The 21,991-nt window shown below is 40.1% G+C and overlaps 1 protein-coding gene across 1 annotated transcript in view; it reads left to right on the forward strand.

Moving 5' to 3' along the window:
• Positions 1 to 21,991, forward strand: part of DIAPH2 (diaphanous related formin 2) — a 791,835-nt gene that overhangs the window by 703,443 nt on the left and 66,401 nt on the right. The window contains exon 26 of the mRNA XM_052663405.1: positions 8,350 to 8,514. Coding sequence (XP_052519365.1) covers positions 8,350 to 8,514 — 165 coding nt within the window. The remainder of the gene's footprint in view (positions 1 to 8,349; positions 8,515 to 21,991) is intronic.

Below are 21,991 nucleotides of genomic sequence, written 5' to 3' on the forward strand. Positions count from 1 at the left end.
TTTCTGCTATGTGTCAAACACCATTTTAAGGGCTGGTGATGTTACCAAACTTAAGGTTTGGCTGTTCACCACTCCAAACTCAATAATCATGAGGCAAATGTCAATAGAAAGGAGAGGTGCTTTAATCAGAAAAGCTGGCCTCTGGGAAGAAGGTGGACTCATGTCCCAAGAGCATCTCCCGAGATTCACCTTGGCAGTGACAGTTGTTTTTTTTTAATTGGAAGATAATTGCCTTACATTGTTCTGTTGGTCTCTGCTGTACAATTACCTGAATCAGCCATGCTATACTGTGAGTTCAGTCACATCTGAGTCTTTTTGACATGGACACGAGCCTGCCAGACTCCTCTGTCCTTGGGGTTTTCCAGGCAAGAATATGGTAGTGGGTTACCATTTCCTACTCCAGGGGATCTCCCTGGCCCAGGTAACAAACTTTTCTCTCTTGCCTCTCCTACATTGGCAGGCAGATTCTTTACCACTGCACCACCTAGGAAGCCTGAATCACTCATAGTTTTTCAGTTGATAAGTTGTGCCTGACTCTTTGTGACTCCATAAACTACAGCACGCCAGACTTACCTGTCGTTCACTATCTGCCTGAATTTGTTCAAAATCACGTCCATTAATTGAGTCAGTGATGCCATCCAACCATCTCATCCTCTGTCTCCCCCATCTCCTCCTGCCCTCAATCTTTCCCAGCATCAGGGTCTTTTCCAGTGATTCAGCTTTTGACATCCGACTTCAGCAGCAGGGGCCAAAAATATTGAAGCTTTCTCTTCAGCACCAGTCCTTCCAATGAATATTCAGGGTTTTTTTTCCTTTAAGATTAACTGCTTTGATCCCCTGGCAGTCCAAGGAATTATCTGTATGCTCTTGGGTTAAATGAGAAGGTAAGGAGGAGAGAGGTAAGAAGAAAAGGGGCTGGGACTTCTCTGGTCCAAGGGCTATCCAAGGGAATCTCAAGAATCTTCTCTAGCACCACAGTTCGAAGTCATCAATTCCTCGGCACTCAGCCGTGTGTGTGTGTGTGTGTGTGTGTGTGTGTAGCCTCCCTGTTGAACCTCTTTCCCCTCACCTCTTTTTATCTAGGAAAAGAACCAACAGGTTAGGCAAGATGTGGTGTGCATTCAGGAGAGCATGAATTAGGAGTTAGGTTAAATGACCTAGTGATCTCATCCCTATAGTTAGGTTCTTTTAGAGGAGAACAGAAAAGGGCAAACAGAAAAGAGCTGTTTTCAGAGAGGCAGTGGTCAACAAGACAGACATGGTCTACTCTCTTCAGCTATATTTTTAAGTGAGGAAATTTGGCAATGAACAGGTAAATAAAAACAAATGAGAATATCACATAGTGATAAGTTCTGACTCAGAATGAAATAAAATAGGCCAAAGCAATAGTGATGAGAGTGGACATTTCATATTGGAAGGTTGGGAAAAGCATCTCTGAGGAGGTGATGATTGAGCTGAAGTTGAATGACCTGGTGAAAAAGAAACATTCTGAGCAGAAAGAGGAGCAAGTGCAAGGGCCCTGGGTTGGGTATGAGAACTTGCTAAGCACAAAGAAGAGAAAGAAGGTTAATGAGTCTGGGTATATCGCTTAAGAGGGAGAATGAGATGAGATTAGGTTGCAGAGGTGGGTAAAAACCAGATCATGTAGATCCTCATAAAGCTTGAGAATGAAATTGGGTTTTGTTACAAGTATCATGGGAAACAACAGAGGCTTTTCAGGAGACGATTTACATTTGAGACACCAGTAGAGTCCATGAAAAATAAAAGGTGGAGATGACGAGCAGGCAGTTGATTATAGAAGTATCTCAGAGGAGAGACTGGGGCTACAGGTATAATAGGCAGTCATCAGTGTAGATGGTATTTCAAGTCATGAGAATTGCTGAGGTCAGTTAGGTAGACTACAGCCAGAGGACTCAGGACCAAGCCCTCAGGGTCCTCTAACATTTTATGGAAGTTGTCAGACAAGGAGAGGAGATAAGAGAAAAATATTTTCAGCATGAGGGTGTGGTGTCATAGAAACTAAGAAAACAGGCTAAATGTTTCATGTGGGAGAGACATCAAAAGGAGGACAGAGGGGTGAATGTTAAATTTGGCAGCATGGTCATTGTCATTATAAATAATACATTTCTAGCATATGAAAAGAATATTAAACTAGTATCATGCAAGGGATTATCATGATGTGTACTCTAAAGTGAAAGTGAAGTCGCTCAGTCGTGTCCAACTCTTTCGACCCATGGACTGTAGCCCACCAAGCTCCTCTGTCCATGGGATTCTCCAGGCAAGAATACTGGAGTGGGTTGCCATTTCCTTCTCCAGGGGATCTTCCCGACCCGGGGATCGAACCCAGGTCTCTCGCATTGCAGGCAGACGCTTTAACCTCTGCGCCACCAGGGAAGCCCTGATGTGTACTCTCGGGGAGGAAAAGTAATTTTTTCTCTACCCTTCTGAGCAATTGGCAGGACCCACCCCCTGGTCGCTCTGTAATGAAGACAGAATAACAAGAGAAAACTAGATAGAAGTGAATAAACATGTATACCTCATGTGTATGTAGCAGATATGCAGAAAAAAATGAGAAACTCCCCAAAGTAGCCTAAGGCACCAGCTTAAATAACCACCTTCAGCTAAAGGCAACTTCACCAGTGATACTCTTGATATCCTTGATTCTCTGGTGATTTAGAGTTATCCTTCTCTTCCTGGTGGCTCAGCTGGTAAAGAATCCGCCTGCAATGCGGGAGACCTGGGTTCAGTCCCTGGGCTGGGAAGATCCCCTGGAGAAGGGAATGACTACCCACTCCAGTATTCTAGCCTAGATAATTCCATGGACTGTATAGTCCATGGGGTCACAAAGGGTTGGACATGCTGAGTGACTTTCACTTTCACTTTCTCTTCCTGGTCCACAGAGGAACACATCCTTAACCAGTGGAGATTTCCTTTATAAGTGGAAATTTCCCTTTCAAAAGGGTAACTTTAACTCTTTTCAGAGCTTTTCCTCTGTCTGCTCTTTCTCAATCAGCTCAAAATAATTTATGCCAAGGAGACATGTTTTGAGATGGTATATTCACTGCATTCTAACCTTAGATGGATGAGTGCCTTTTTGGGGGGGCAGGGAATGTAATTTGTTATGTTTACAGTTTCGTTGATAAAATGAGTGCCTTTTATCTACTTTTCACAACTCTAAAAATTGAAATAGTGGTATTTCTCTGCCTTTTGGATAAGGTGGTTTGAAGAATGTGGAACATAGTGTATTGTAAATAGCAACAAATGCAAATTAATAAGTAGAATTGTTTGTAATGTTAGATTATAAACTGCTTTGGGGTCTGGATTAGGTTTTAATGATCAGTGTATGGAGCACAGTGCTTAGCAGAATACTAACCAGTATCTTGTATCTAGTAGCTGCTCAAAGAAAAAGAAAATTTTAAAAATGACTGAAAATAAAGAAGTGGAAAGAAATGATGGTGTCTAGTTCTTTTTCATCTGTAGAATCCCAAGTAGGATTTGGTGACAGGGTTGTGATTGTGAAAGATTTCAGTACTGACTCATGCCCTCCATCCCTTTTACAAAGTAATCACTGTGAAGAGAAGTGAAGGGCTTGGAAATTGGGCTGCTCTCCAGTTATTAATTCTAAGCTGCAGCTTTCCCAGAATTTTTCAAATTTTCTCACTGTGGTATACAGACAGAATTTCTGAAATCAGTTTTTCTTCTAGGAGAACAAATTTGTGAAATTGTGTATCACCACATGGGCATATTTTAGCTGGCAGAAAATTGTGTTATGATAAATGGGAAATGTACAGTTTTTTGCCTTTTTTTAATCTTTAGCTTTTTCTTCATGTTGTACAGATGTTGAGCCTTCTGAAGTACACATGGTTTAGTACCTTGCTGCAAACAGGATGTAAGTAAGTGACCTTTGCAAAGCGGGTGTTCTTACCAAGTGTGGCATGAGTCTGTTTTATTTAGGCAAGAGAGACTAGAGAACAAAAATTTCACTTTCATTCTGTGGCAAGGAATAAAGAGAACTGTCTTATTTCTGTAGCTCTCAAACAGGATGTTCCAACACTCTCTTAAAAATCAAACAAATATGATGTTCTCAGAGGGAAAATCAGGTAGCATTACCTGCAACCCTTTTGTTGGTAAAAAGAAAGGAGAGTAAGTCAGAAATGCATTAATTCTTCCAGGTATATTGACAGCAAAATGGACTTGAGGATTGAAATATTTAACATGACTCCTTAGCAAGGAAGAGGTTGACGTGTAGCTAATATGAATGCTAAAATTTAAGTAGCATAAGAAGGAACCTAGGAAGGGGGGCATCTCACTTTTAAAATCCTGCTACATCCCTTAAATGTCAGCTGCAAAGTAATTTTCCAGAAATAGTCTGATTTCCCTACTGACTTCCATTGTGAAACTAGAGCTGTGTTCCCATGGAAAATAAATTTGGCCCCAGGTTGTAATAAAACACACTGAAGAATTCAGAAAATTTTATAAAATCCAGCATTTCAAAAAGACACAGTTATCAGTACCTGATAAAATAATACTATCACAAAACGTGACTACACTGTGCATGTGCGCATGAATGTATGCATACTAGGTCGCTTCAGTCATGTCCGACTCTTGCGTCACCTGACTATAGCGTACCAGGCTGCTCTGGCCATGGGATTCTCTAAGCAAAAATACTGGTGTGGGTTACCATGTTCTCCTGCAGGGGATCTTCCCAACCCTGTTGTTGTTGTTGTTCAGTTGCTCAGTTGTGTCCAACTCCTTGCCACCCCTTGGACTGTAGCACACCAGGCTTCCCTGTCCTTCACCATCTCTCAGAGCTTGCTCAAACTCAGGTCCATTGAGTTGGTAATGCCATCCAACCATCTCATCCTCTGTCGTCTCCTTTTCCTCTTGCCTTCTGTCTTTGCCAGCATCAGGGTCTTTTCCAGACCCCGTAGTGGATCTTAAAATAGCACACCCAAAACTATGCTGTTATTCTTTTTTAACAAGTCACAGTGATGGGCTTCCCAGGTGGCACTAGTGGTAAAGAACCTGCCTGCCAACACAGGATGTAAGAGATGTGGGTTTGATTCCTGGATCAGGAACATCTCATGCAGGAGACATGGCAACCCGCTCCAGTATTCCTCCCTGGAGAATCCCATGGACAGAGCCGCCTGGTGGGCTACAGTCAAGGGGCTGCAAAGAGTTGGACACAACTGAAGCGACTTAGCACACATATCATGCAGTCTAATACCTTTACATTTTAAGACATTTTGCTTCTGTGATGATTATTGATTTTTAATAGACTTAACTTTAATTGTGAAAGGTGTATTTGGTTTCCTTTGTATTTTTTGTGGTTAATCCACTTACCTTTCTCTGAAGCATCCTTATCAATTAACATTCAAAAGCTTTTAGCCATAGAAGAAAGACCATAAGGAAATGCTCTAAAATGTTCACAACGCTTATTTGTTAGAAATTTTAGTTTAATTTTGTTTATATATTTCTGAGTCACCTAAAGAGGTGATTTTCTGTATATCTTCTATAATCAGGAATAAAGTTGATGATTGCTTTCTATAAATATATACATAATGAGATACATTTCAGTTCAGTTCAGTTCAGTCACTCAGTCGTGTCCAACTCATTGGGACCCCGTGAACCGTAGCACGCCAGGCCTCCCTGGCATCATCAACTCCCTGAGTTTACCCAAACTCATGTCCACTGAGTCGCTAATGCCATCTAACCATCTCATCCTCTGTCGTCCCCTTCTCCAACTTCTGGGTCTATTCAAATGAGTCAGCTCTTTGCATCAGGTGGCCAAAGGATTGGAGTTATAGCTTCAACATCATTCCTTCCAATGAACACCCAGGACTGATCTCCCTTAGGATGGACTGGCTGGATCTCCTTGCAGTCCAAGGGACTCTCAAGAGTCTTCTCCAACACCACAGTTCAAAAGCATCAATTCTTCTGAGCTCAGCTTTCTTTATAGTCCAACTCTCACGTTTATACATGACAACTGGAAAAACTATAGCCTTGACTAGACGGACCTTTGTTGACAGAGTCCTGTCTCTGCTTTTTAATATGCTGTCTAGGTTGGTCATAATGTTCCTTCCAAGGAGTAAGCATCTTTTAATTTCATGGCTGCGATCACCATCTGCAGTGATTTTGGAGCCCAGAAAAACAAAGTCTGACACTGTTTCCACTGTTTCCCCATCTATTTCCCATGAAGTGATGGGACAAGATGCCATGATCTTCATTTTCTGAATGTTGAGCTTTAAGCCAACTTTTTCACTCTCCACTTTCACTTTCATCAAGAGGCTTTTTAGCTCCTCTTCACTTTCTGCCATAAGGGTGGTGTCATCTGCATATCTGAGGTTATTGATATTTCTCCCGGCAATCTTGATTCCAGCTGTGCTTTCTCCAGCCCAGCATTTCTCATGATGTACTCTGCATATAAGTTAAAGAAGCAGGGTGACAATATACAGCCTTGACGTACTCCTTTTCCTATATGGAACCAGTCTGTTGTTCCATGTCCAGTTCGAACTGTTGCTTCCTGACCTGCATATAGGTTTCTCAAGAGGCAGGTCAGGTGGTCTGGTATTCCCATCTCTTCCAGAATTTTCCACAGTTTGTTTTGACCCACACAGTCAAAGGCTTTGGCATAGATGTTTTTCTGGAACTCTCTTGCTTTTTCGATTATTTACCCATTTACATATCTGGTTCCTTTTATGCTTTGGTAGTAGTGGTTGTTGTTATGACTTTGATGATAAAAAGGTTTAAAGCAGTGATGTAATTAATTTTAAAACAAATACTCTTCTGAAATATACTGCTGTAAGTGTAGTCCTGGTATTACTGAACCAAATTTGGGTCCACTTGCCTGCACGCAGTAAAGCCAATCTACTGACACCAGGTTATGGTGAAGGACACGTAGCAGTTATTAGTATTACAGGCGCCAGGCAAGGAGAAAGGGTCTGGGTGGCTTGTGCTTAACACCCTCAAACTCCCTGAAGGGTTTTTTAGCAAAGCATTTCTAAAGCCTGATTTTTGGGGGGAGGTGTCTCAGGGTATGTGATCAGCTCATGTACTATTCTCTTGGTGGGTTGATGGTGAAGTAACAGGGTGGTATCACAAGGATTAATGTCACCAGTCCTTAGACGCCAGTAGACCTGGGGGCTAAGTGCACAAGGTCATCAAGTAGTTAAATATCTTCCATTTGGTGGGGGTTTTAGCATTTGTAAAACAACTTCGGAAATGGGCAACAGATACTATTATCTAGGTGCTTCAGAGAGGATCTAAAGCAGAGAATAGGGTGAGGGGCCTGTCCTGGGAAGGTCTCGTGGTCCTACTGGGTTACACACTGCTGGCAGTTGCAGCAGCACCTGGGAGCATTAGAATTACAGTCCTCAGGGCCTGGGCTCAGCTCAACAAGCAGCATTTTGGGTTCTCAAAAGTCGTTTGGGTGATTAAGGTTCTAGAAATACAGTAGAATGTCTCTCCCCCTCTCTCCCCCCCCTTCTTCTCCCTTTCTCTCCATAGTTCTTCCTCTCCTCCCATCTTTCTCTCCCTTTCCTTCCCCCTCCTCATATGGGATATATGTATATGTATATACGCACACATACAGATACATAACCTATATACAGAATTCACTGAAACCTCTTTACCTATAGAGAATGTGTATTTATTTAACATAGAAAATACATACTTTCCCCCTAAGTTTTTGTTGCTATTTCCTTTTACCTTATCTAGTTCATAAAAAGATATGAGGCAGTTTTCTGATGTCTGTACTTCTGTGCTTTCACTTAGCAAACATGTTTGTGGTTATACCTTAAATAGTTCTGCCTCATTTATAGATTTTCAAAGCACACTAAACGATGTAATGACTCCAGCAAGTTGTTATGGGCTGAATTGTGCCCCACCCACTCCAAATTCATATGTTGAAGCCCTTACCCTCAAACTTCCAAATGTGACTGTATTTGGAAATAAGACATTTAGAGAGGTAAGTAAGTTAAAATGAGGTCCTTAGGGTGGGCCCTAATACAATATAACTAGCGTCCTGTTAAGAGATTAAGACACATACGACAAGGACAGAGGGACCACCAGGTAAGGACGCAGAAAGAAGGCCGTCATCTGCAAGCCAAGGAGAGAAGTCACAGAAGAGAACAGATTCACTGACAGCTTAATATTGGATTGCTCTCCAATATTGAAGAAACAATGAGAAAATGCATTTCTGTTAAGTTACTCAGTCTGTGGTGTTTTGTCCTGGTAATCTTAGCAAAGTAATGCAGAAGTATTTACAGAAATGATGGTATAATTCAATCTTAACATCTAATGACTGCCTTTAAGGTACTATGTGGATCATGTTCCTTAACAGAAAGCTACAGCTTTGCGAAGAGTGCCAGAGACCAGTATGAAAAGCTATTCACCATGCACAACAACATGGTAAAGCTCTATGAGAATCTTGGAGAATACTTTATTTTTGACTCTAAGACTGTGAGCATAGAAGAATTCTTTGGTGATCTCAACAACTTTCGAACTTTGTTCCTGGTGAGTAATATATCTTAAAGTCTTGCAAGGCTTGTTGCTTTGGTTTTTAAGTGGTTTCTTCCATAAGAATTTTATTTTATGTACCTATGACAACATTGATTTCATGTTAGGGCCCTTTAACAGGAATTGACAGATATTTTATCCCTGTGACACGGATAAAAATTGTTGGCTGGCTTACCATATAATGGGAACCTAAATGAATTATCTTCAACTTTAGGCACACATGGGAATTTTCCTGCTGGAATTTTATAGAAAATGAATGAGTTGATACTCAAATGACCCTGATTCTTTAAATAGCATAATATTATAATTTGACCTAGCTTAAAAATTAACATCTAAAAATCCTTTTTTACTCAATGTATTAAAATGCTGTGATTGATGAACTAGTTTCTTTCATAGTCTAGATGAGAAATTGATTCTAAATTGGATGATATAAATCGCCTGGAATACCTAAAGTTTCTTTAAGAATGTGGGCTCTCCTTCTTCAAAATGTGACTCTTGGGGGAAATGGTAAATATTAGCATTAATTGGAGGTAGATCATCAGGGTGCCAGTTATGATGCTAGAGGAAAGCAAAAACTTTGTTGTATAAATGCTGTGGAAATACTTCTTTACATTCAGTGAAGGCATAGTAAAGCACAGTCTCTGTGATCTTTATGATCATAACATAAAGAGGTGCACAATAGTTGATATTGAACAAGTCCATTTTTTAAAGAAGGAATTCTAGCAATTATGCCCAGCAGGAAGATCTGTCAGCAAACTAATTCATTGCAGTTTGAGGTATGTTTCTATCCTCAAAGCAATTATTTGCTAAATAAGGCTCTCTCTTTTAATTGATGGTGTTGGCCCCATTAAATAATTTGATTTTGGTGTCATTTACACAGTCTATAAGCTACAAACATACTTGTAGAAAACATTTGCTTTCATCTGCTGATTTAGGACATGTGACCCAGAGTACACCCCAGCTTTGGTAATAGAAGCTAAATGAAAAACTTTCATAAATATGATCATTTGTCTTATTTTTTATGGAGAATATTAGCTTAGTTTGGCCTTTGTTCTTTGCCACTTAATAGGCATGCATGTTTTGTTTTTTAGTAGTAAAATGTGTTCTATTGTTAGAGTTATTTTTTTCAAAACTTCGAAGTTGTAAATATGACATGAACATAGGAACACACTCAGGTTATAACTACTTGAATTATTTTTGAAAAGAATAAAAAATCTGTTAAAAGGACTGGGGACTAGTAAACACACTTCAATTGACACATGGAAAAGAGAAATCAAATAATTGTTTGCATAGCATCAATGTCTATGGGTGAATAAAGAGATAAACAAATGTAATTAGCATTGTCAATCCCTATGAAAAAGGATTTTGCTTTAATATGAATGGGATCCTACAACACTGCTTGTCATATTATGTGCCCCTCACCTCCCCAATACATGGACACAGAGTAAAATTTGCTGTACTTCTCTCATGTTGCAACATTTATTTAAGGACAATTCTTCTGTGACAGCCTGTGTTTAGTCTTATTATCCAGTTGCTTAGAAGACTTCCTAAGAGCTATAGTTATATTATCTCTCAATCATAATTTTCAGAAGCTAAGGATATTAATGATAAGAAGAACTAATTGTATGTCCTGGTGCTCTCACAAATAAGCTATGTGGTTAGGTTAAGTCATTTATCTTTCTAGCTAGTTTGCTAGCTAGGAAATGACAGAATTACACTACTGATCTCTAAGAACTTCTTTCTTTTTAGAGTCTATGATTCATGGTGGGACTTTGAGAGAGAGACATTTGTATTACATACATAAACAGGTTATGTCTCTTTGTCTCCTGGCTTCACTGTGGGTATAGCTTGAATACAGGGAAATGATTTATTTGTCACAAATCATTCTTGTTGTAAATACCTAAAGTCCGGTTTTGTGTGCATGGAAGTTAGCTTCTTGAGAACCTGCAAAGAGTTTGGGAGCTTTCATAACAGGTAACTGCTCCGACACGGTATCTTTTGTCAGCCATTGCCATCTGTCCTACTGAATACTACTACTTCTATTTACAAATCCTTGTCAACTTCCTGGCATGAAAAGTAGGTATGCAACTTTTTAGCTGTTTTGAGGTTGGATTAGTCATATAACATCTCTGGGGTTTCCTCATTTATAAAAATATGGGTGATAATTCCTTCCATGTCTTCCTCACCACGATGTGAGAACCCTTCATAACCTATTCTGTGAAGATGGAGAGAATTACTAGTCATTCTTTGCCCATCCATTCAATTATTACTTGTTGAGAGCCAGCTTGATTTTGGTAATGCTCTAGTCCAGAGATGAAAGGAAGAGAATGGTTTCTCTCTATCCATGAGTGGAGGGAGATGGACAAATGCGTATAGTTTGATAAGTGCTGCTATAGGAATATATCAGGGTGCTATAATAATACAAAAGAGGAGCTGCCTAACCCTGCCAGAGCTGCCCAGAGAAGCTGTCAAAGAGAAAGTGACATTTAGGCAGTCTGGAAAAATCCATAGGACTTTGACAAGCTGACTTTGACAAGCAGGTTTAAGGATTTTACACCTGACCTATAAGCCGAAGACTCCTAAATCAACATCACCAACTTCAGTCAATCATCTGTGCTCATCATGGCCCTGCTTCATAGTGCACTTAAAGTGATTTTACTCTCCCAGGGGAGGGAATAGCCCTGAAAGAGAGGCCAAAGTTGTCATCGCCGAAAGTTCCCATTTTCTTAGTGCTTTGTGTGTTTGGCCTTAGGGTTCTTGGCACTTAAAAGCATATTGGGCTATAGATGGAAACAATAAAATACCAGTAGTGCTGACAAGAAAATAAGAGTTCTGATTCATGTGCTACCAAAAATTACTTTCAAATGAGCTCAGAGTTTCATCTTGGGAGATCTATTTGGCATGTATAGCATAAACAAAATGCAGAGACCAAAAAAAAAAATCTTCCTGAAAGAGATAGCTTCTAAAGGATGGTACAAATGGAAATAAACATAAAGGGTTGGACATATGGACTAAGACCTTTTTCAAAATAATGACATTCAAATGAATGAAAGCACAATTGGATAATATCTATGAGATGTTGCTCTATAAATTATTCATAGCATTCCCATTATATATTACTCAACTAATAAGGATATTCTAGATGTTCAGTTGCATGTCCTATATATTGACATAAGGATATATGTAATTGGAAACATTTCTAAGTTCAGAATTAAGACTCTCTTTCTAGCTAGCTTCTCTGAGAGCAGGAAAGTTTTAAAAACTACTTATTAATACAGGCAAGGTTAATTAATAACACCTAAAATTAAGTTGAATATTTTGTAGAAGAAAACTGAATTCCATGTTTATACAATATTGAAACATCTCTTTTGCTTATTCTCCTTTATGCTTCAGTCATTCTACTAGTTCAGAAGTTGGCTGCACAGTCTTTTTTCTTTCGAGATATTTTGAATAGAATATTCAAAATCAGTGAACCTTATATGTTTCACCACCATGCAGTATCTTGCTTAGGCATAAAAATTAATTTCAGCTGTTGGGAGATGTTTGAGGCAAGTATTATACTTCAATAACTTTCATAGCTCCAAATAAATTATAGAAAATATTTCTTTTCTCTTTTAATTCTGTCAGTTTCCTGCTGCTTCTGTGTTTTTGTTTTGCTTTGTTTTTTAAAGAACAATCTGTTACTCAGGCACTCAGTAAATATTTATTGTGTGAGCATCCTCATCTACTAGAAATAGAGGAACAGAGCTTTATAAGATTATTAGATTCATTGACCTAACTTAAGAAAATGTTACTATTACTGTTAAGAATGCTAGCAGATTTCTCCTCAACAAAATAAGTATTTGCTACTGTTCATCTGACAATTAAACAATTTTTTTGAAAAATCAAGACTTTAACCATGTTTCAACACCTCTTAGATGACCATTAAAATGGCCAAGTGTTCGGAGGTTAAGTGATATCTATAAATCAGAGTTTTATGCCATTGTTCAGTCCTTTTGCTTCTCATGTTCAGTTGCTCAGTCGTGTCCAATTCTTTGCACACCCATGAACTGTAACCTGCCAGGGTCCTCTGTCCATGGAATTTTCCAGGCAAGAATGCTAGAGTGGGTTGCCATTTCCTATTCCAGGGGATCTTCCCTACCCAGGAATTGAATTTGCGTCTCCTGTATTGGCAGAAATATTCTTTACCACTCTGCCACCTGGGAAGTCCCTTGTTGCTTCTACCTCCTAAATCTTTGGTCTTCACACATTTCTCTTCAAATCCGCTGACTCTACTTTAGTTCTGGCCCCGTACCGTCTCTCAGCTGGTCTAGTACAATGATGATCTGACTGGTCTCTCTGCCTCCATCTCTTACCATTTCTAATTTCTAATCCATTCCCCACATTATAGTCAGAGTAAAGCTTAAAAAACCAAACAAACAAGATAATGTTACTTTCCTGACTCAAGATTCTTTGATGACTTGTGTCCTCAGGATAAGATCAAAATGTTGAAAATGAAAGTGGGTTTCAAAAGAGTGAAGATTACCTTAAACCCAGACCATCCTAAGTTTGGCTGAATCAGCCATAACCACCGAACTTGAACTCTCCTCCCAGACTGGGAAAAGTCAAGTATGGACAGTATGAAAGCAGCAGAACGAAACAACAGAAAGTGCCTAAGGGGACCTAAACCTCTTAGAACAGAGAGAAATTTGGGGAGCACAGCATCAAAACTAAATGAAGGCTCGGAGGCAAATGTATGATCATCATCCTGGGTTAATTGCTTCTGTAGTTAATGGCACCCCACTCCAGTACTCTTGCCTGGAAAATCCCATGGATGGAGAAGCCTGGTGGGCTGCAGTCCATGGGGTCGCGAAGAGTTGGACACGACTGAACAACTTCACTTTCACTTTTCACATTTATGCATTGGAGAAGGAAATGGCAACCCACCCCAGTGTTCTTGCCTGGGGAATCCCAGGGACGGGGGAGCCTGGTGGGCTGCCGTCTAAGGGGTCGCACAGAGTCGGACACGACTGAAGCGACTTAGCAGCAGCAGCTATAGTGCAGCATAAGGAGTTCGGACAATCAAAGTCACTCTTAATTCTCAGTTAGGGATGTTCTTTCTTCTATCTGAAACTAATTGTTCTTTTAAAGTGTAACCTTATTTGAGAGCTCCTTGTAGCCATTTTGGCTTATGGAGATTAGTTAATTTTGAGAAGCTCTCATTTTCCTCAAGCCATTTTCCTCTTTATAAAGCCTCAGTCATATCTGAATCTGAACTATAACTGGAAACCAAGGTGAATATCTGCATTTACTTAGACTCAAACAACTAAATTGATGAAATATAGAACATTTTATTCCTTCATTAAAGGCAATTTGCCTCTAAAGAAATGAGGATGAAGTTTTGCATAAAGGATTGTGCATATAATTCCTGATCCAAGAAGACTAAGTTATTTTGACATATTTTTAAGCCTTCAATTCACAAAGCACTTGACATTTAAAGGAAAATTTAGCACAATATTGTAAAAATGGTGGACTTATGTAAGAAACCAAATATGTTCTTTAACAAAGAAGAGTCTTCATCGGTAATATAAAATCTATTATGTAGAGTTCCATTATCCAAAATCTGTTAGATGCTTCATAAATTGATGCATCTTTACTTTGCCAATAAAATGGTAATTCTTATTATAAGAGCTTCCCTGGTGGCTCAGATGGTAAAGAATCTGCCTGCCAAGCAGGAGATTTGGATTCAATCCCTGGGTTGGGAAGATCCCCTGGAGAAGGAAATGACAACCCCTTCCAGTATTCTTGCATGGGGAATTCCATGGTCAAAGGAGCCTGGAAGAGCTGGACACAACTGACTGAGTAACACTTTCACTTTAATAACATTATGAAGATGCCCTTGAGCAACAGCAAAGATGTTTCTGTGCCTCTTGGATAGTATAGTTTTATTTGAAGCAAAGTGTCTCATCACCTATGAAGTTATATGTTTACCATAGTAACAGTGATCTAAATATCCCCAATTATTTCTTCTTTACCCCCATTGGGAGGACTCAAGCGCTCTGCAAAGTCTCCACTCCACAAGTACATATAGAGTCATTTCATTTGGGCTCAAAAACATGTCATCTGTCGTCACTACTTGATACTTGCCCACATGTATTTGAGTGCCTACTATTCTAGGGTGATAAGAACATAGCGCTGAACAAGGCCGTGCCCTTCTGTCCTACAGCTCCCACGCCCCTCTGATGAATACCTTTTGCTGGCAAAGCTGCTTGGGTTGGCCTCAATGATAACGCCCACATCGCGACCAAGGTTGCAGTCTCCTGACGTTCCAATTTTACCAATGTTCCAATTTTTCCAATCCTTGCAGTACTAGACTGTGGGGTTATGCTCAGTGCAGACAAAGCTATGTTTCTGAGGACGCTTCTTAAAAAGTTTCTTTCTTTTTTCTTCTAATTCCTTTCTCCTTGGAAAATTAATTTTTTTTCATATTCTAGAGACCTAAAGGGGATCCTAAGACTATAAACCCCTCCATTGCCATCCTTCCTCCCTTTCATTAAGCAACTAGGAAGGAATCTTCCTTTTCCTAGAAGTAAGGGATAAAGAAAGTACCAGTATAAATCCTTTCATGCAGATAGAGCCCTAAGGTCCCACCAGCTCCCTCTATTTAATCACACACACCCAGATAATTCCCTTTGAGCTCAGCTGGAACCACCCTGGCTACATAGCCTTAGGTTTATTTTGAGCTATTTCAACTCTTTGAAAATATGCAATCCATGTAAAAGATATGGTAACATTATTAAGCAAAATATTTGACCAGAATATCTCATTCCCCAGCTGTGCCAGAGAACAGATTTTACTGTGTTATACAGACATCATTGAATTCTTCTTTAGAAAACAGTGTTGCCTATCAACTTGTATACTGTTTGACTGTTTACTTTGGGCCAGAAGTAGATGCCCTATTTTTCTGATATTATTGTTCCTTGTAGAGAAAAGGTAAATATTGTGTTATAAGGAACTAATGGAAGATGTAATAAAGGCATACATGGGTAAAGAAAACTCAGATTCCCCAGCAAGAGAAAGATGCCTACTGGTATAAATGGTTTTAAAATGTGTACACATTTTAGGTTAATATTATAAAATTTTAAGATCTCATGTACGTGTGCTCAGTCACTCAATCATGTCCAATTCTTTGTGGCCCCATGGACTGCACCCTGCCAGGCCTCTCTGCCCATGGAATTTTCCAGGCGAGAATACTGGAGTGGCTTGCCATTCCCTACTCTTCATGATATCATAAGTGTTTCTAAAAATATTTCTCTAAGTTTTCAGAATTGTTTATGGCAAGCTGGCTATTACCCTTTAGAAATCTAAGAGAATGTGGTAGCTAACACTGAAAATGTTAACAAAATCAGTTCAATACCTACTTTTGTCATTAAAGTCTAGTAATAAATAGAACCAGCAAACAAAATACATTATCTTTAGTTCTAGCAATAACACCTCATTCAGAATTTTTCGAGTAAGTGTTCCCCGTAAATAAGTTATTAAATTTATTTCCAACCACCAGGAAATTATGCTGAAATTCAACTTCTGTGCACTGGTGCCAGATCAAATCTTGGAAACAGAGTTTTGGGTAAAGTAGGAGAGAATAGCTTTATTGATTTAACAGGCAAAGAGGGACACAGTGGCCTCAGGCCCCATCAAACCATGTGTCCCAACCCAGGAGGATTGGGTGAGGTGTTTTATAACAATGGTTCAAGGATGGAGTCGATAATTTGGATCAGGGTGTGTGCAGGGCCTGCATTACTATAATCGAGTCTCAGGTGGTCTGCTGATGAGCTGTGTTTCTTCAGGTTATCAAACTATGAGCTTCTCTCTGGAATGAGGAATGCTCCATCAAATAGTTCATCTTCCATTTTTTGGGAGTTTTAGTCTGCAGAAGATCTCAAAGATGTTGTTAGATGTATCCCTTGACATCGACACCACCAGATGGTCAATACTGAAATCAGATTGATTATATTTTTTCTGGCCCAAGATGGAGAAGCTCTATACAGTCAACAAAAACAAGATAGGGAGCTGACTGTGGCTTGGATCATGAACCCCTTATCGCAAAATTCAGGCTTAAATTGAAGAAAGTAGGGAAAACAACTAAGCCATAAAGGTATGACTTCAATCCCTTACAATTATACTGTAGAAATAATAAATAGATTCAAGGGATTAGATCTGATAGAATGCCTGCAGAACTATTGACAGAGGTTCGTAATATTGTACAGGAGGTGGTGATCAAAACCATCCCCAAGAAAAAGAAATGCAAAAAGGCAAAATGGTTGTCTGAGGCGGTCTTTCAAATAACTGACAAAAGAAGAGAAGCAAAAGGCAAGAAGGAAAAGAAAGATATACCCCTCTGAACACTAAGTTCTGAAGAATAGCAAGGAGAGACGAGAAAGCCTTCCTAAGTGATCAATGCAAAGAAATAAAGAACAATAGAATGGGAAAGACTAGAGATCTCTTCAAGAAAATTAGAGATACCAAGGGAACATTTCATGCAAAGATGGGCACAATAAAGGACAGAAATATTATGGGCCTAACAGAAGCAGAAGATTAAGAAGTTCAGTTCAGTTCAGTCGCTCAGTTGTGTCCAACGCTTTGCGACCCCATGAACCACAGCACACCAGGCCTCCCTGTCCATCACCAGCTCCTGGAGTCCACCCAAACCCATGTCCATTGAGTCGGTGATGCCATCCAACCATCTTATCTTCTGTTGTCCCCTTCTCCTCCTGCCCTCAATCTTAACCAGCATCAGGGTCTTTTCCAATGAGTCAGCTCTTCACATTAGGTGGCCAAAGGATTGGAGTTTCAGCTTCGACATCAGTCCTTCCAGGGAACACCCAGGACTGATCTCCTTTAGGATGGACTGGTTGGATCTCCTTGCAGTCCAAGGGACTCTCAAGAGTCTTCTCCAACACCACAGTTCAAAAGCATCAATTCTTCTGAGCTCAGCTTTCTTTATAGTCCAACTCTCACATCCATACATGACCACTGGAAAAACCATAGCCTTGACTAGATGGACCTTTGTTGACCAAGTAATATCTCTGTTTTTTAATATGCTGTCTAGGTTGGTCACAATTTTTCTTCCAAGGAGTAAGCATCTTTTAATTTCATGGCTGCAGTCACCATCTGCAGTGATTTTGGAGCCCAGAAAAATAAAGTCAGCCACTGTTTCCACTGTTTCCCCATCTATTTGCCATGAAGTGATGGGACCAGATGCCATGATCTTCATTTTCTGAATGTTGAGCTTTAAGCCAACTTTTTCACTCTCCTCTTTCACTTTCATCAAGAGTCTCCATAGTTCTTCTTCGCTTTTGGCCATAAGGCTGGTGTCATCTGCATATCTGAGGTTATTGATATTTTTCCCAGCAATCTTGTTTCCAGCTTGTGCTTCCTCCACCCCAGCGTTTCTCATGATATATTCTGCATATAAGTTAAATAAGTAGGGTGACAATATACAGCCTTGATGTTTTCCTTTTCCTATTTGGAACCAGTCTGATTAAGAAGAGGTGGCAAGAATACACAGAAGAACAATACAAAAAAGATCTTCATGACCCCAGATAACCAACAGAGGGTGTGATCACTCACCTAGAGCCAGACATCCTAGACTGAAAAGTCAAGTGGGTCTTAGGAAGCATCTCTACGAACAAAGCTAGTGGAAGTGATGAAATTGCAGTTGAGCTATTTCAAATCCTAAAAGATGATGCTGTTAAAGTGCTGCACTCAACATGCCAGCAAATTTGGAAAAGTCAGCAGTGGCCAGAGGACTGGAAAAGGTCAGTTTTCATTCGAATCCCAAAGAAAGGCAATGCCAAAGAATGTTCAAACTACCACACAATTTCACTCATTTCATGCAAAGTAGTGCTCAAAATTCTCCAAGGTACTCTTCAACAGTATGTGAATCGAGAACTTTCCACATATTCAAGCTGACTTTAGAAAACGCAGAGGAACCAGAGATCAAATTACCAACATCTGTTGGATCATCAAAGAAGCAAGAAATTTCCAGAGAAACATCTACTTCTGCTTCATTGACTACGCTAAAGTCTTTGACTGTGTGGATCACAACAAACTGTGGAAAATTCTTAAAGAGATGAAACTGAAGCCTATTACACAGGGTGAAGTAAGCCAGAAAGAAAAACACCATTACAGTATACTAACGCATATATATGGATCTTAGAAAGATGGTAATGATAACCCTGTATGCGAGACAGCAAAAGAGACACAGATGTATAGAACAGTCTTTTGGACTCTATGGGAGAGGGAGAGGGCAGGATGATTTGGGAGAATGGCATTGAAACATGTATACTATCATATAAGAAACGAATCGCCAGTCCAGGTTCGATGCAGCATACAGGATGCTTGGGGCTGGTGCCCTGGGATGACCCAGAAGGATGGTATGGGGAGGGTAGAGAGAGGGGGGTTCAGGATGGGGAACATGTGTACACCCGTGGTGGATTCATGTTGATGCATGGCAAAACCAATACAATATTGTAATTAGCCTCCAATTAAAATAAATAAATTTAAATTAAAGAGATGGGAATACAAGATCACTTTAGCTATCTCCTGAGAAACTTATATGCAGGTCAAGAAGCAACAGTAGAACTAGACATGGAAGAATGGACTGTTTCCAAATTGGGAAAGGAGTCCGTCAAGCCTGTATATTGTCACCCTGCTTATTTAACTTATATGTGTCATGTGAAATGCTGGGCTGGATAAAGCACAAGCTGGAATCAAGATAGCTGGGAGAAATATCAAAAACCTCAGATATGCAGATGACGCCACCCTTATGGCAAAAAGCAAAGAGAAACTAAAAAAGAGCCTGTTGATGAAACTGAAAGAGGAGAGTGCAAAAGCTGGCTTAAAACTCAACATTCAGAAAACTAATATCGTAGCATCCCATCCCATCACTTCATGACATGTAGATGGGGAAACAATGTAGACAGTGAGAGACTATTTTGGGGGCTCCAAAATCACTGCAGATGGTGACAGTAGCCATGAAATTAAAAGACGCTTACTTCTAGGAAGGAAAGCTATGAGAAATCTAGACAGCATATTAAAAAGCAGAGATATTACTTTTCTAACAAAGGTCCGTCTGATTAAAGCTATGGTTTTTCCATTAGTCATGTGTGGATGTGAGAGTTGGACCATTAAGCAGGCTGAGCCTTAAATTATTGGTGCTTTTGACCGGTGTTGTTGGAGAAGAGTTGAGAGTTCCTTGGACTGCATGGAGATCAAACCAATCAATCCTAAAGTAATCAATCCTGAATATTCACTGAAAGACTGATGCTGAAGCACCAATACTTTGGCCACCTGATGGGAAGAGCTGACTCATTCCAAAAGACCCTAATGCTGGGAAAGATTGAGGGCAGGAGGAGAAGGGAACGACAGAGGATGAGATGGTTGGATGGCATCACCGACTCAATGAATATGAGTTTGAGCAGTCTCTGATTTTGCAGAAGCCAGTACTCGAGAAACCAAGCACCACACTCGGAGAGTTGGAGAACTCAGGTTTATATGCCAGCGGGCCCAGAGGAGTTTACACTCCAAGCTCTGAGCCCTGAACAAAAGCATTACAGAGTTTTTATAGACAGACTGTAGTGGGCAACACTAGCTGTTATTAGGCTGGTTCAAATTAAGGGTTTTGCACATGTGTAAGCAGTGGTCATGATGGGGAGGGGGATGCCTAACCTGGACAGGCGTGATTAAGCAGGTTTGCAGGGGCTGGGTGATTGCAAAGAGCAGGAGAAGGGTGAGTGAGATAAACTCCAGTTCCACGTATTGCAAGTCCCCACTTTCTGAGACTATGTGACCTACGTGATCTAGACTTTGCAAGGGGCAAACTGAGTTACAGAGGCAGAAGGAGAAGTTCAATTCAGTTCAGTTCAGTCACTCAGTCGTGTCCGACTCTTTGCGACCCCATGAAGAAAGTTATGTAAAATTTTAACTTTTCCCCTTCCCGAGAGATGGTGAAGGACAGGGAAGCCTGGTGTGCTGCAGTCCATGGGGTGACAGAGTAGAACAGGACTGAGCAACTGAAAAACAAATCCCTTGAGGTGGAGCCAGGACCCTGCCCCAAGGCTGAACTGTTTCCTGGCTGTTCCTCCTGTGTCTCTGTGTCCCCTCCCTTCCCTGATTAGCAGCTGTTGTAATCTGCCTTTTGGAGAAGGTCCTGGAGGCTGTAATTTATTCCCTTCAAACAAGAAAAGGAGAATGCAAAAAGGCTTCCATGCCCAGGAGTCTCACAGGATCCTACTAGGTTTCACTAGTAGGGAAGTTATAAGATAAGCTAGAAGGTATATGAGCTGACCTTCCTGGTGGGCCTGAGACTGGCCAAAGCTATTGATTATTATCAAAGCCTGCCTGTTAAAACCTAAGCAGGAAGATGCCAGAGGCTAAAATGCTACTGGTGCCACCCTTTCAGCCTGCTGTTTTTCTTCATTCTGCTTCATCCTTATTTGTTCATGAGAAAAGCGGCCCTGCACTACAGGCAGCCCAGGAGAGGACTCCCCGTGGACCCATACCTATGGAGCTCCTCTTCCCTATATGTCCACTCCCCCTTCTTCTCCCCGCACTTCCTCTCCAATTCCTTTACAAAGTGTTTAAGTCACTTCATCTAAGAAACCCTCCCTACTGCCCCAGCTTTGGTCTAGACATCCCTTCTGGGCACTTTGATACCTCCATCCTAGCACATTTTACCCTGTAATGTGTTTATCTCCAAATCCTCTGTGACCAGCACTACCATGACTGTGATTACTCTGTGATCAGCCTACCATGGGCCAAGAGTAGTGCTAATCACTAAGTGTATGTATGTATGTTTGTGTGTATGTGTGTGTGTGTGTGTGTGTGTATGTATACACACATTCACATATATATATATATATATATATATATATATAATTCATTGATTCAATGAATTATTTCAGCAATGAATGAACCAAATGACCAATGATGAAGAAAATCAAAACTTTGGTCATCTAAATCTCACATTCCAGTGGGAAAGAGCATTGAAGCAACAAATTCTAATAATAAAATGATACATATATACAAAGGGCTTGTGAGAGGACAGGAGAGAGACATTTGTTTTGTCTGATGTAAGGAAGCCTTCAAAGAAGTGACTTGTATCACAGCCTTTCACATTTAAACAAGTCCTTCCGTTTTTATTCTTCCCCAACTGATTTGATGTTAATGTTTAGTGATCAACACGTATATTTCTTAGTTTTCTATGATGAGTTCAAAGTGGAAAGATAGCTGTTTCATTTACAGAGAAGCAGCTTTCAGGCAGTTATTATGATCTAAAGGTTATTCCATCATATGCTTGGACAGGGAGTAACCAAGCTTCAATTACTTCTTATGACTGACAGCTCTCTTGAGCAATAGGTCAATTGAGCCAATTTATCTAGGGCAAAATCAATTCCTTAAAGACTGACTTGTCTGGTGTTAATTTGGAGTAGTA

The sequence above is a fragment of the Budorcas taxicolor genome, chromosome X (genome assembly GCF_023091745.1).
Source record: "Budorcas taxicolor isolate Tak-1 chromosome X, Takin1.1, whole genome shotgun sequence".
Lineage (NCBI taxonomy): Eukaryota > Metazoa > Chordata > Mammalia > Artiodactyla > Bovidae > Budorcas > Budorcas taxicolor.